Genomic DNA, 15,487 nt, shown 5'->3' with positions numbered 1-15,487 from the left:
ATAAACTATTTCCTATTTGGTTTTATCGAGCTTTTACATCTGGCTGAGATAATTTTATAAATATTAATTCTTTAATATTTATAATATACTTTAATTTTACCATCTTGGATCATTTTGGTAAATTTAATTGTAATTTTTATTTTATATATATATATATATATATATATATATATATGATACATATTACCTTTTCTAACTGCAGTAAAAAAAAAAAAATCATTAAAAAAATAAGTCATCTCACCCAGATGTCTGTCCGTTCATCGATGTGCGCTCCATTTTCAACATTAAATAACTCTGGGGCCCGATACTGCATTGAGCAACGTTCAGCTGCAATATCCTGAAATTAGAAAACAAAACTAATGTGAAAAGAGAATAGAAATAAAAAGAGCAAATGTTAGATTTCATATTTCTAAACTTTGGAGATAAGGTTTGGTTATTTGTATTATTTTGGATTCTTCAAACTACTGTTCTCCTCTTGAGTGTCATTTTCACATTTCGGTTGATGTAACCTCCGACCTTCTTCAGGTGTATCTTGCCGAACTCTGGAATCTGGACGGAAGGACCTGTGGCACAGTGATTTGAAATAATCAATTGTAAAAATAATACTCTCCTGAAGGTTGGAGGTTCAGTTCTCAGTGTAAGCGATTGAAAAGTACAATTGCAAATTACTTCAGACCTCTATCCAGTCATGGCTGATGGAACAAGAGCATGCTACCCTTGTGAAGTAAATAAAGAGTTCTGATTTACATTCTGTCCAGATTCCTGAATTCGACAAGATACACCTGCAAAGGTCGGAGGTTACATCGACCAAAATGTGAAAATGACACTCAAGATGAGTTCAAAGAATCCAAATATATATTTAGATTGTTTTCCTAGCTCTCCAGATTTTAATCCTAGTTGTCACTAAAAGTTTTTGTAGCTAAAGCAATGTCCAATTTAAACAAAAATTACCTGATCCTAGCATGAATGTGATCCATAAATCACATAGAAGCCATTATCAAAGGTGAAGGAGGCTTCTTTTTATTTATTTGTTTAGTAATTTTTTTTTTTTCTTATTATTCACCCCAAACATGGCATATTGCCACTTGGATGTAAGGGGCTACTATTTTGGATGATGTCTACAGGAGCACTATGTGGGGAGTTGTGCAGCAAGATCTGTTCACATTACATTTTAATTTCTGCAAGTTAGTACAGTGAGGGAAGCAAAAGACAGGGAAGGAATACCAACATCTAGCATTTCGTGAAAAGAAACTATTCAGGTAGAAGAGTCTCTATAGATCTCTACAATAAAGGGGTAGGATTTGCTATTTGTTAGGTTAATCAGAGGTATTTATGTGGAGGGGGCACAAGTGCTATGAGTTTATCAGAGCACATTTCATTAAAATACTTGTAAAACAAGCACCTGGATACAAAATTCCAGTGATGGGACAGAAGCTGGAGCTATGTTAATAGTGTGGGACCTATTAGATTTGAGACTCTTTTTTGGAACCCGTCTAAGAGGGATAGACTAGTGGTAGATGCATCAGTCTGGATGTGGCAACAATACTCGATGCATGGGTGAATAATGGCTTTGTAGAGATACAGGATATCATTTTTTTTGCACACTAGAGAGAGAGAGAGCATACCCTGGCAATGTCCTCAATGTATTATGGTAATTGTGCATCAATGTTATCATTTTTTTTATTTATTTATTTATTTTTTTTTTTATTACATTTTCACCCCAAACAAGGCACATTGCCACTTTGGTGTAGGGGGCTACTATCAGGGGAAACATCTACTGGGGAACTATGTAGGGATTAGGGCAGCGAGATGTTGGTTCACGTTGCACTTGAACTTATGCATGTCAGTACAGTTGGGGAAGCAGTGACCTGGAATGGAATTCCAAAGTCTAGCAGTTCTGGGGAAGAAACTACTGGAGTAGAAAGATCTTTTACATCTAGGGATCTCTACAGTGTGGGGGTGGGATTTTGCAGCTGTCGAGGGTGTTCACGTTGTGGGGGCACAAGTGCTTGCAATGATAAAATAACATTATTTAGAAAGCTGTAACATGGGGAGGATGTTTTGTAATTATTCTATTCTATTTACTGACAGGTTTGAATTGTTTTTTAGCACAGTACAGAGAGAGAGAAAAAAAGAGAGAGAGAAAAAAAGAGAGAGAGAAAGAGCATACTGTGGCAATGTTCCCAATGAATTAGGGTAATTGTACATCTATGTTATCACGATAAAATGACATTATTTAGAAAGCCGTAACTTGAGGAGGATGTTTTGTAACTATTCTATACTTTCACCTAACAATTTAATAAACAAAACAGCAACAAAGACCTCTTCACGCAACTTTAGCTTTTGTTGTTCAGTCTTATTAAATAAAATTACAAAACAATATTTCTTATTCTTATCCTCAAAAACATTTTTCAGTTAAAAAGACATTTGTTTGTAAAAGTCATTTTTGTATACATAACTGTCCTCAAATACGTTACACGACCTATGTGCACACGTGTATGTGCGTGTTGGGTTTGTTTGTTTGTATGCCATTTACCCTAGGTGGATTGAAATGACTTCCTCAAAAGAAGAAAGTATCAAGAGAATATTAGATTCACAGGCAGTTTCCAGTCGGATTTCCACTGGTTATGTTAGATAATTCACAGCAGAACTTACTTGCAAAGACCGTGCCTCTTGCATCGTCCGGATGTCCACTCGCGCAGGGGCAGCGGAACCAAGATCCATAAGAACTGGCGAATTGTCATCAGCAAACATGACATTGGCTGGCTTCAAATCTCTTCAAATAAAAAAATTAAAAATTCTTGTTAGCAAATAAGATATTAATTAATTTAATATCAATACAGGATTTAAAAACATTTTTGTGAGACAAAAAAAATTATGATGAATTGTTTTTCTGGCATCTTCTCACAAAAGTTACAATAATTCCAAGTTACAGTGTATGGATAGACATTAATATATAATGATTATTATATTTAAATGGTTAGCAAATAAGATACATGGATCACGATATGGGATCAAAAATGGAATAGGCAAATCAGGTCTTGGGTTTCCCCAAGTCATCCTGAGCCAACCAACAGCCATCTCGGGTTTATAAAAATGCCCAAGCAGAGGCCATACCACCTCAGTTCACAAAAACCCATATACGTAGAAGCACTGTCAACTGATGTGCTAGCCAAAGAAAGAAAAAAAAAAAACAAATCATATTAACAATTCTTGTTAGCAAATAAATTATTATTCAATTTAATATTAATACATGATTAAAAAAAATAATGGAGAATTATTTTTTCTGGCATCTTCTTACACAATTTACAAGGATTCCAAGTTACAAGATATGGACAGACATTAAGTGTAAGTTCCAGTTGAAAAATAAAAAAAAAATTTTTTTCTTTTCGACTAACCAAAATGCTCCGCGCCCAAATTTTCCCCAAGTCGTCCCAACCAGGTTATAAAAATGCCTGAACAGAGGCCACACCATCTCAGTTCACAGAAGCCTGTGTATGTATAAGTACTGTCAACTGACATACTAAGAAAACATCATGACAGACAATCCACCAGTTCAGCAGCATTGCCAACAAGAAGGGACTACTAACATCCCAATACCAAACGGAGAAGAAAAGTACATAAATTTAATCCTTTTGGTTTAGATTTTTCTTATGAGCATATGCTTCTTTATAACAATTAGCAACTACAAATCATGATATGGGATCGTGTGGGCCCATGTAAAAAAAATGGAATCGGACAGATCAGGTCTTGTTTTAGGGAGAGACGAAAGTTATATTCGGTATCCTAAACTAAAATTTTATTTTTACTATCTTAAAACTTTTATTGCGTGTACACAAAAATATTTACAAAACAATCATGCCAAATTTATTTCAGCCATCAAATTATGATCATTCAAAGTTAGAAAACTTTGCGCCATTAGTGTTATTGGCCTACAAGTCAATTGTCACAGTGTATAACTAAAACGCAGGCTTTGAACAAGTGAAAAGTCTTTAGAAACGTATCATGTCAACTTTTGAGAAATGAAAATTGATCAAATTGAAGCAATAATTATTAGATCAAATTCATGTAAACATTTGACAAAATCCCATTAGCTCTAATAAAAAAAGAATGTGAAAAAAAAAAAAAATGACACAAAAGTGTAGCTTTGACTGTTTATATACATTGTATTTCAACAACAGTTAACACATTGGATCTTCTTAATATGATTCATAATGTCAGATATAAATCTAGATTTTACTTTTAATAGTAAATCCATTAGGAAATCACCATGTAAAACCAGACAGGTACCAATTTTTTAATAAAGCAAAAATGTAATCCACTAAATTTTTTTTTAATTAGAATCATTTTTGTGAAATGATAACTTTAAATGGCAAACCAGAAGAGTAAGTGACTAAAAGTCGGCAGCAAACGGTGTTGTCAGATTCAGTTCCTTAAAACTTCATGCACAATTTAAATAAATTCCTTTGAGAGTTTCAGTTTTCCAAATTTATTAAATTGTTAAGAGAAAATACAGAATAGTTGAAGTTCTTCTCATGTTAAGAATGGTTTTCTTATTTACTTTTGTAAAAGAAATTATTAAAAAAAAAGACATTTTATTATATGTCCCTTTTTTATTTAGAATGCCATTCTTAACATGGCAAAAAGTGGGCTTTGTTAACCATTCTGTAATTTTATCTCATAAATTAATAAATAGAAATTAGTACAAAACCAGAAGAGTAAGCGATCTAAAACAGGAAATCATTACTATCAGGAACTGAATCTGACAGATCACCGTTTGCTGCTGATTGAGCCACTTATTCTACTGGTTTGTTGTTAAAACCTGTATTTAATTCCAACCATATTAACAAGTGCCTTTTTTTAAAGATGAAACTATCTTTATATACATGCATACACAATATCGCAAACATTAAATTTGAAAAACAGTGGCATCGGCCACGACAAAAAATAGTAACTTAATTTGAAATAGCTTAGAAAAGAAATCTAATAATGACTCGTTTAATGTCTTTTTTTTTTTAGAACGATTTGTCTTTGATCTTGAAATACGCCCAAGTTTCCAATATGATTTTCATTAGAGTCAATCTTTTACCCTGGTGCATTCCTTTGACATCTTCAAACAGCCAATAGTTGCTGGTGGCTAGATTGGTGAATAAGGTGGATGCAGAAGCCATTCGAAATGCAATCCATAGTTTTACCATTGTTGCAATTAACTTGTGACACACTGCATTATTTTGGAGAAAGAACTTTTTTTTTGTGGCAGTTTTTGGGCTATCTCTTTAAGTGCACCAATAATGAAATATTCATTATTGATAATTCTTCCTTTTTTTAAGACAATTAATTAACAAAATACCTTGCATAGCCAAAAATATGGAGACCAGAAAAGAAACTTAGTAATCACACAATAGAAAGAATGATACGTTTATAACAAATAAAAGTTAAATTTTATTTACATCCAATTTTTGCTAAAAAATGTAAAAGATATTTGAAGTTAGAATTAAAGGGAATTCCAGTATAATTACTCATTTCTATTCTAAACTAGGTTGGTTTGTGATACCTTGTTATGCAATCAATTTTAAGATGACAATTTTCGATAATCAATACCTGTGTGCGTAAGGGGGGTTGTGAACATGCATGGCTTTCAGCCCCTCACAAATACCGAGGAACACGTCCCACAGTCTATCTTCATGAATTTTGTCTCCTTTCCGAGCTAACAGTTCGATTCTGTCTTGAAGAGATCCTCGCTGGAAAAGAAAAATTTTATTTTTTATTTTTCAAGAACTCAAATATTTTGTGAATCATCATTCTTATTTTCAGCAGTTTTAAATTCAGTTCCAATAAAATTAAAATCAATCATAATATGCTACTTAATTAATCTTATGTTAATTGCATACACATCTTTTTTAATAAGAGACAGAAAAGATTTTTTTTCTTTTAAATTTGAGAAGCTACACATATCTTGCATAGCTCAGCCATTTATTTAAACATGTAAACTTAATGTCATTTATAGGTAATGGACAAGATTGGTGTCCGAGAGAGGGGGGGGGTCAGACATTAAATTCTTTTTTTTTTTAATTAAAGAAAAGAGGAAATCTTTATCCTCCTATGTTTGCGACAGAGAAGCCAATTTGTAAAATCTCATTAATTCATAGAAAAGTTCAAACATTTATAGAACAAAGTGCTCCAAAAAGAAAATGAACAAATCTTTATCTTTTAAATTTTGGAGGGTATCCATTCTTGGCTAGCTCAGCCATGTGGGATCTTTGTAGGAAATAGACAAGATTGACATAGGTGGGGAAGAGGGAAGACAGAATTTTAAACTTTTTTTTTTTTTTTTAAATTTAAAAAAAAAAAAAAAAAATTTTTTCCATCTTTGCTTGCAGATATTTAAAGCACAAAAACTCATCAATTCATGGAAAAGTTCTGACATTTATAAAAATCAAAGTGATTCATAAAGAAAATAAAAGAATCAAATAAAATAAGTTAAATAAAGAAGCAGTCAACCACCTCAGCAAAAATAACCTTCTTAGTGATATGCAATATGGTTTCCGTTCTGCTAGATCTACAGCAGATGTGCTTACGGTTATATCTCAATGGATTAGCGAATCTCTTGATGGGATTCCTTTCTAGGGCAATTGCTCTTGACATATCAATGGCCTTTGATAGAGTATGGCATAAAAGTCTACTTCACAAGCTCTCCAGCTACGGTATAGCTGGAAATGTCTTAATTATTAAATCATTTCTCTCTGATAGGTTCATAAGAGTAGTGGTTGATGGGCAGAAATCAGAAGCTCACAGTATTAATGCTGGAGTCCCTCAGGGGTTCATCCTGGGCCCAACTCTCTTCATCTACATCAATGATCTTCCAAATCACATCCTTAGATCATTCGTAGATATTTATGCTATGGCAGCACATCAAAGGCTGTAAATGACAAAGTTCTCTCTGATTCTCTCTCCTCTGATCTTGAGCATGTGATACAATGGGGAAAGAGTTGGCTGGTTACTTTTAATGCATCTAAAACCAAGCTTCTATCTTTACATCATCAATGCTCTGATCCCCATCTGGCATTATTTGAAATGAATGGCTCTTTATTCCTGATCTGAAATAGAATACTTACATCAAATCCGTTGCCAAGATCACTGGGAAAATAGTGGGAACCTTTTATCGATCCAGTAGATATCTCACTGCTGATGCAATTCTCTACTTATATAAGAGCCGGTACGTCTAAGGATGGAGTACTGTTGCCACATCTGGGCAGGAGCTGCTAGAAGCAGTTTATCCTGTCTTGACAGAGTTCAAAATAGACTTCCTAGCCTAGTAGGGGATGCTCTTTTCTCTTCCCTGCAACTTCTTTCTCACAGAAGAGACATTGCGAGCATGTCTCTGCTTTATCGTTATTTTCATGGCAAGTGTTCGTCTGAACTCCAATCTATGGTCCCCCCCCCACCTTGCCAAACTTTCATGAGAAACACTTGTCAATAATTTCCCCCACTCTTTATCTGTGCCTAAACCTAAACAGATTCCATGAGCAAAGCTTCTTTCTTAGAACTGCACACTTATCGAACTCTCTTCCGATTGCCTGCTTTCCAGCTGACTACAATATGGTCGTCTTCAAGTCCAACGTAAACAAGTTCTTGATGAGCCGTTCCCCTTAAGTAATCCAATTTACCAAATTTCTACTAACAATTATGGTATTGTCCCATTGTACACGCTTTAACCCTTATTCTCGAGTAGCCTCTGGGCCCCGATAAGTGGTGACTCCTATGTAAAAAAAAAAAAAAAGTGTCTGAAAATTTAAAAAAATAAAAATGTACTAAAATAACGGCTTTTGTATATTTACACATGATTGGTAAGTTACGGCTTTTCTATTTTGAAGATGAATTTGGTATTTTAATCCCACTGTCAGTAAAGGAAACAGCCAAACTTAAAAATAACTAGCTTGGGTGCCCGGTGTTATCTAGGTGTTTGGAGGTGTGTGTTGAGCAAGAAAAAAAAAAAGTGGTAGTAGGTAGTTAGGCAAGCTCGAAGCCGTACCACGAGGAGGAAAAGAAAGTGAAAAAAAAAAAAAAAACGTGACGTCATTGCTGTTGCCTCCATTGCCAAACTGGAAGTGGCAAAGGTTTAAATTAAGGCTAGTCAATCGAAAAGAGGGGATGACTTTCAAAAATATCGGCAAAAAAAGAGACCCCCTCCTTGTAGAAAACTGCCCAGTTGAGGGTGAAGGAATTACCGTTTTTAGTCAATTTTTCGATATTTGTCATCTGAAGGGTAGAGCTTCAAAATGATACTGATCGTGAAAATCCGTTGTCTCTGTTGAAAGTTTTATACATACATACATTTAAACAGACAGGTGAGATTTATATTATAGACATAACACATCATTTAATAAGTCCCGATCCTTATCAATAAAACAACTTTTAGACTTTAATCGTCAACATAGTCACCCAAAATGATACACAGATTTGAATGCTTTTCTAATAATTTAATGTTTTTTTCTGTAGAACGATTTGTGTCTTTATCCTCAAAATAAACCTCAATTTCCAATATCACATTTTCACTGGAGTCAAATCTCTTTCCCTGGAGCATTCTTTTGAGGTCTGCAATCAGCCAGTAATTGCTGATGGCCAGATCTGGAGAATAGGGTGGGTACAGAAGCAAATCAAAATGCAATTCATATAGTTTTACTATCGTTGCGATCAACTTGCGACACTATGCATTATTTTGGTATAAGAACTTTTTTAATTCTTCATCTGCGTCAGTTTTTAATGACTTCTAAGTAAAGCCATGTAATATTTTCTATTGATAGTTCTTTTCTCAATATAATTGATTAAGAAAAAAAATATTGTGCATCCAAAAATATGGACACTAAAACCTGCATCTATGGTCATTTTGGACAGCTTTCACCTGCAGCTGTTCACTCAAATGATTGCTGATTTGATTTTATAGTGAAGTGATGTATCCATGTTTCATCCATTGTCACATAATGACGCAAAAACTTTTGTGTTGCAAACAATGTTCCAAATTGTTGTTCTTGACTGTGAGAAAACAGCATCCATTTTGAATACAGATTTTTCACTGACAAATGTTCATACAAAATGATGAACACAGTTTCCTTCTGATATCTTCAATTCCTCTGCTATCCCACACAACTTCAATTCATGATTGACCAAAACGGGTTTGTGGCCTTTTGCAATATTTTCTGGGACAGCTACTGAACTTGAGTGACCTGATTATTCATTTATGTCTGTACAATAAAATTTAAAGTTAACATACCACCTCGTAATCGCTGTTTCATCAAAACAGAGTCCAAATAACACTTATTAATTTGCTTGAACAGTATTTTATCTCATCAGAAAGTAATTAAGATGCTTCCATTATTTTGAAAATTTATAGCAATAGCTTTACATATATGCCAGTGGCGCTCACCCTACCTGGGTTGAGCTGGCTTCCTGCATTTTAGCCTGATGATGACCCTACGTGGGTGAAATGCAGAAGATTCTGTGCAGCTTAAGTGCCATATATTTTCATAACTTATTCATATATCTACATATATATAAAAGTCACTTTGTGTGTATGTGTGCGCGTATGAGTTCGTTCCCTATGGACTCGAAAATGGCTGGGTGGACTTTTTTATAATTTCATGCTAATGTACTTCATGCGTCTGAGAGTGTTCTTAGATAAGTTGCCTATCAGAATACTGATAATCGAAAAAAATTACATAAAAGAAGCAACGGTCCAATTTTGACCAAAGTTAACACCTTTATACAGCCTAACATCACAAGTATATTTGAGAAGTTTTACCACCGCACAAACAGAAAGGCTTGGTATAAAAAGATCGATATTAAGCCCTTTGATAAAACAGGGATGTGTTCGAAATGAATGTTTCTGTTTAGAACACAATTGAACCATGATACTTTACTTTTGCATTTTAAACTTTAAATCGAGTCATTATATAAAAATAATCTCATTAAATCAACAGTAGGTTCTCTACAGTGCAATGTAGACTACAATGTATTGAAGAATAAGCCAATGCTGGAAGGTATGTGAGCTACCTCCCGGTGCACCATGGTAGGTTCCCGACTAGAGCAGGCAATTAATCAATTTGATTGAATGGGCAATTTCACCGATTTCAATGACAATAAAAACATTGGAAGTGTGGAACATTTGTTGATCATTCAATCTGGGCAACATCGAGTCTCCCTGCTAGTGGGAGTATAAAATTCACAAGCAGTTCCCAAGGTAGATTACAACGTTAGGATTTTGCAGTTCTTGCAGGAAGATGTCAATGTTCTCCTACATACAGTGCCTGGTATTTCCAAATGGTTACCCCTGCTCAATAATGACCACATTCAACATTGCTTAACTTTGGTGATCTAACGAGAGAACCAGTGTGTCAACATGATCATGCCGCTTGTTACACTTCACTTAAAACAACTGAAATTTGTAAACTAATAATCTGATTAGGCACATACTATTTGAAGGTTAGTACTTAAAAATCATATCAATTTTTATTCATTAGAGGTGCAATATATATATATATATATATATACTCGGGTTTTTTTATATTCAAAAGTAATGGACTAATGAATTCAACGAGGTTGTTAGATAGTGCTCAATAAAAAGAGCTGATAATACTTGTTTATTGTTATATAAACATGCTCACATCCCGCTGCTACAAATAGCCACTTGTTTCAATCAAACAACAGATATCATCAGGCAGCGACTTGACTATTCAAAAGTTCAAAATAGTCAAGTCGCTGCCTGATGATATCTGTTGTTTGATTGAAACAAGTGGCTATTTGTAGCAGCGGGATGTGAGCATGTTTATATAACAATAAACAAGTATATATATATATATATATATATATATATATATATATATATATGAAATTGGTATATTTAGGCAGCATTTTTTCATTTAAGCAAACATTAAATGTAACGGAGACACTTTGCTTTGTGATTCCTTTTTATAATGTTACGATTTTCCGTATATTCTTTTGTATATAAAAATCGAAAATATTAATATAGGTTCCATAGCTGCTACTGTCACGAGCGCTTTTGAGTCATCCACGAATCATTTCCAGGTGTTGAGGGAGTAAAAGTGCGAAGAAGCGAAAACGGAAATTAAAAAGTGAAAAATAAAACGTACATTAAACCACGTTAAGTGATGGTAAGTTAAAATATATAAAGTCGATGAGAAGTCGATTAAAAATATAGGTCGATTAAAAATTTGAGTATTAAAATCAGCAAGTTCGTTGGCACTGTTGGCAAAGTTCGTACCTTATGCGCTATGCAAGATATTTTAACACATTGTTGGGTTTTTTTTAATGCAATATTATTTATAGTAGGGTGATGAGTTCTAATATATGACGCTTCAAGAATTTTTTTGATATAAAAAAGAATATACGGAAAATCGGAAAATTAAAAAAAAAAAGAATCATAAAGCAAAGTGTCTCCGTTGTATTTAATAATGTTTGCTTGAATATAGATATATAGGGGAGGTAAAAGAATCTATGGTATTTCGAAGCCTAATGCTTCTCGTCAGAAGAGGAGAGAAGATGCTAGATAATATATTAAGGATGTGACGTCTAGTGATAGCTACATTAGGATCAAAATAATTGTGCGCACAACAGGCTCATGACTGTGTAGCAACATATTGCTGCTTGTGTAAAAACAAATAGAAAATATACCTTGCCCTACTTTGGTATTGAGCAGTCTTGTATTAACCTCATTAAACTTCATTGGATACTTTACCTCTGGAAAATAGTAACCTCAGATTATATATATATATATATATATATATATCTCAGGCCCAGGACTTAGTGTGATTTGTTTTATATATATATATATATATATATATATATCTCAGGCCCAGGACTTAGTGTGATTTGTTATATATATATATATATATATATATATATATATATATATATATATATATATATAACTACTTCATTTACTCACACAAATTTAATATACGAAAGTATAGATTTATGCGTAAACTTTAAGTATTTACTTCAAAAGTGCTCAATACGTAGGTAGAGCTAGTTAATCGCCATATATATATATATATATACACACACAAGAAATACTTACTGAATAATAAGGCATGACAATATGCATCTCGCTGCACATGTCTGTGTTTTTTGCATACCTGCCGACCGGCACTAACACAAATTCTTCCAATGGAATCAAATTTGGATGTCTGAATAACCTCATCACTTCTACTTCCTGCATGGCAACGTGTTCATCTTCTTTTGAGTGGCACTTTATACGCTTTAAAGCAAATGTCTTGTGACTGCGAGCATCTTCAATCAGATCAACATAACTGAAACCTCTGAAAAAGAATAAAACAAAAAAAGACATTTATAAAAAATGAACTGTAATTGGTTTCTATAACATGCACGAGAGAAAAACAGATGTACATAAATCCAAGACAATGGCAGAATCGTTAGAAAATGACCTCCAGACCGCAGCGGAATGGGGCTGCAAATGGATGGTAACATTTAATGCTAGTAAGACTAAGCTGCTCTCCTTTAACAATTACAAGATGCCTTTCCAAACGCCTATATCCATGACAAATAACATCCTACCTGAGAATTCTACCTTCAAACTCCTCAGCCTAACATTTGCAGGCAATATGAACTGGAACACATTGCAAAGGCTGCTGCAAAGAAGGTGGGTTCCCTCTATCGAGCTAGAAGACTACTCACACCTGAAAGTAACCCGTACCTCTACAAGACCACCATTTGCCCATGCATGGAATATTGTTGCCACATCTGGGCTGGTGCATCTACCAGTCTCTCCCTCTTAGATAAAGTCCAAAAAAGAGTTGTCAATTTAATCAGTCCCAGTTTATCAACTAAGCTCCAGCCCCTGTCCCATCGCCCCAATGTTGCATCACTGTGGCTGTTTTACAAATATTTTAATGGCATGTGTTCTGACAAACTTGTTGCACTTGTACCCCCCCCCACTCGACGTACATATCCCCAACAAATCCGCTAAGCAATAAGATCTCACCCCTCCACTGTTGTTGTCCCTAAATGCCAGAAAGCTTTCTATTCTAATAGTTTCTTCCCCCGAACAACTAGACTTTTGAATTCACTTCCTGCTGCCTGCTTCCCTGGCTGTACTGATATGCAGAAGTTTAAATGTAATATAAATCTTGTTAATCTTTCCTAGACATGGCCCCAAATAGTAGCCCCTTACGTCCAAGGGGCGATATGCTTAATAAGGGGTGAACATGAGTAAAAAAAATTTATAATTAATTTATAAAATAAAAAAAAAAAATTTTTATATTTGGAAGTATAATTTACTCATCCAATAAATAAGGAAAAGTAGAAAGTGGACGTTGAGTTTACTTTTGGTAACATGCTTCCTTTAGTTTATCCTTTAGTCCTCGCATTCCATGAGCAATATTTCTGACGAAAGGGGAAGACTTGCTGCTGATTTCTGGGTCAGGATCTATCCATATAATACTTATTTTTTTGATCTTGAAGTGATATTTTTTTAGCTCCTTACATCAAGTGGCTTCATGATCAAAGTTTAGTATCTGTTCTCAGTCAGAAGAGGAGATAATTTTCTTGATTAGCACAACTTTTATTTTTGACTCATTCAGAATACCCTATTTTTGAAAAGCTTGATATCCCCCCGCGTTAAATCCATTTTGTATCACATCCAGTCCCTATGGAAAAACACTATTTCAGCATTAGATCATGATAGATCTGTTCTTTTATTTTAGGGGAGGGACAATGATTTTGTTATTAGTGATGTTGTCTTCACGGCTATAAGAATGTCAGTCCTTTCATTTTATCCTCTTACAAAAAGGACCTGGAAGTATTTAAGTTTTTCACTACAGGACTACAGTGATGGTAGCGATGGTAGAGGACTATTTACAATGATGGTACTGATGGTAGAGGACTATTTACAATGATGGTACTGATGGTAGAGGACTATTTATAGTGATGGTACTGATGGTAGAGGACTATTTATAGTGATGGTACTGATGGTATAGGACTATTTATAGTGATGGTATCGGACTGTTTACAGTGATAGTACTGATGGTATCGGACTATTTACAGTGATGGTACTGATGATATAGGACTATTTATAGTGATGATATAGGACTATTTATAGTGATGGTACTGATGATATAGGACTATTTATAGTGATGGTACTGATGATATAGGACTATTTATAGTGATGATATAGGACTATTTATAGTGATGGTACTGATGATATAGGACTATTTATAGTGATGGTACCGATAGTCAAAGTCAATAAAAAAAAAGTTCATACCTTCTCCAATTATTTACAACATAAAAAATAACATCCACCCTCCATGGTTCTTTATCTCCCCTTTTAACAAAAACAACGAAAAATAAAAACAAAAAGAAACCCTCAAAATGTAATGAAAGCTTTTTTATCCAATGATGTAAAAAATCATTCTTATATCAGGATGTTTACAGAAAGACAGTTCAGTTTTAGCAGACTATGATTTAAGTGTAGTATCTGTTCTGTACTTAGAGTATGGAGGAAAAATCCTCAGCTGGGAAATTTTTTTATTTTTTCATCCCGACTCAGATTACTCCTGATATTTATCTCCATTCCGCATCAGAATGATGTGACAAGACTCAGAAAATGAGATTTGAAGAGTTAGCGCCAGAGAGGAAAAAAAATAAACAGCTGGGCTGCTTCATCCACATTCTCCAGTAGGTACGCCTCAGGCAATTAGCAATAAACTAACCCCTTCTTAAAAGGAGACAGTAAAACGTGGGAAAGTGAATCTTCTAGAACTGCACAGTATTACAATACAAGCCAGGAGAAATTTACATCAAGCAAAGTCTCCTGAATGTATAACTCTATGAAATGGCAGTAGCTCCCTACATTCTCGTAACGTGTTAATTAAAAAAAAATAAAAATAAAATGTACAGCAATGTGTCGGCTGTAAGAGTTACGGCCTCTTAGTGACATATGACTAATTCTGATCAGTCAATCTCATGAAATAATCACAAGGAGCATATGACAAAAATGACAAAGCATATTAACAACTAATGATTTAGATGTATAAATTATTTTTTTTTATTACAACATAAGGTTCAATCTCCCTGAAAACAAATGTTCATACAATACTCAATGAGCCGAGAAGTGGGGGCGAACACACAAGAAACGTCTTTTTTTTTTTTTATATTATGAGAAAAAAGTTTCTCAAGCCTAAAAAGAAAACATTTAAGCATGAACGTCATAATATTGAATTGGCTGTTCACTGGGAATGGATGAAGGGGATGGGATAGTAGAATATAACAAAAATTCTTAGCTGGTAATCCAGATAAAATAAAACATCCAAAAGAAATAACATGTCCTTTTTTTTTTTTTTTTTTTTTTTTTACACAGTGATCACCACTAATCAAGGCCCGGAAGCCACTCAGGGATAAGGGTTATTGCAAGTACATTACGTTAGTGTGGAGATTTGATGAAGTGTTTACTTAA

General features: G+C 34.1%; 1 protein-coding gene across 1 annotated transcript in view; it reads right to left on the bottom strand.

Moving 5' to 3' along the window:
- Nucleotides 1-15,487, bottom strand: part of LOC145291438 (serine/threonine-protein kinase 16-like) — a 49,134-nt gene that overhangs the window by 19,599 nt on the left and 14,048 nt on the right. Inside the window, exons 3-6 of the mRNA XM_080137281.1 lie at nucleotides 12,095-12,335; nucleotides 5,602-5,741; nucleotides 2,656-2,776; nucleotides 242-337 (exon numbers count right to left, since the gene is read on the bottom strand). Coding sequence (XP_079993407.1) covers nucleotides 242-337; nucleotides 2,656-2,776; nucleotides 5,602-5,741; nucleotides 12,095-12,335 — 598 coding nt within the window. The remainder of the gene's footprint in view (nucleotides 1-241; nucleotides 338-2,655; nucleotides 2,777-5,601; nucleotides 5,742-12,094; nucleotides 12,336-15,487) is intronic.

The sequence above is a fragment of the Euprymna scolopes genome, chromosome 12, assembly GCF_053919585.1.
Source record: "Euprymna scolopes isolate OS-2025 chromosome 12, ASM5391958v1, whole genome shotgun sequence".
Classification (NCBI taxonomy): Eukaryota; Metazoa; Mollusca; class Cephalopoda; order Sepiida; family Sepiolidae; genus Euprymna; species Euprymna scolopes.
Note: the sequence above shows the minus strand (reverse complement) of the source record. Positions and strands in the feature narration are given on the sequence as shown.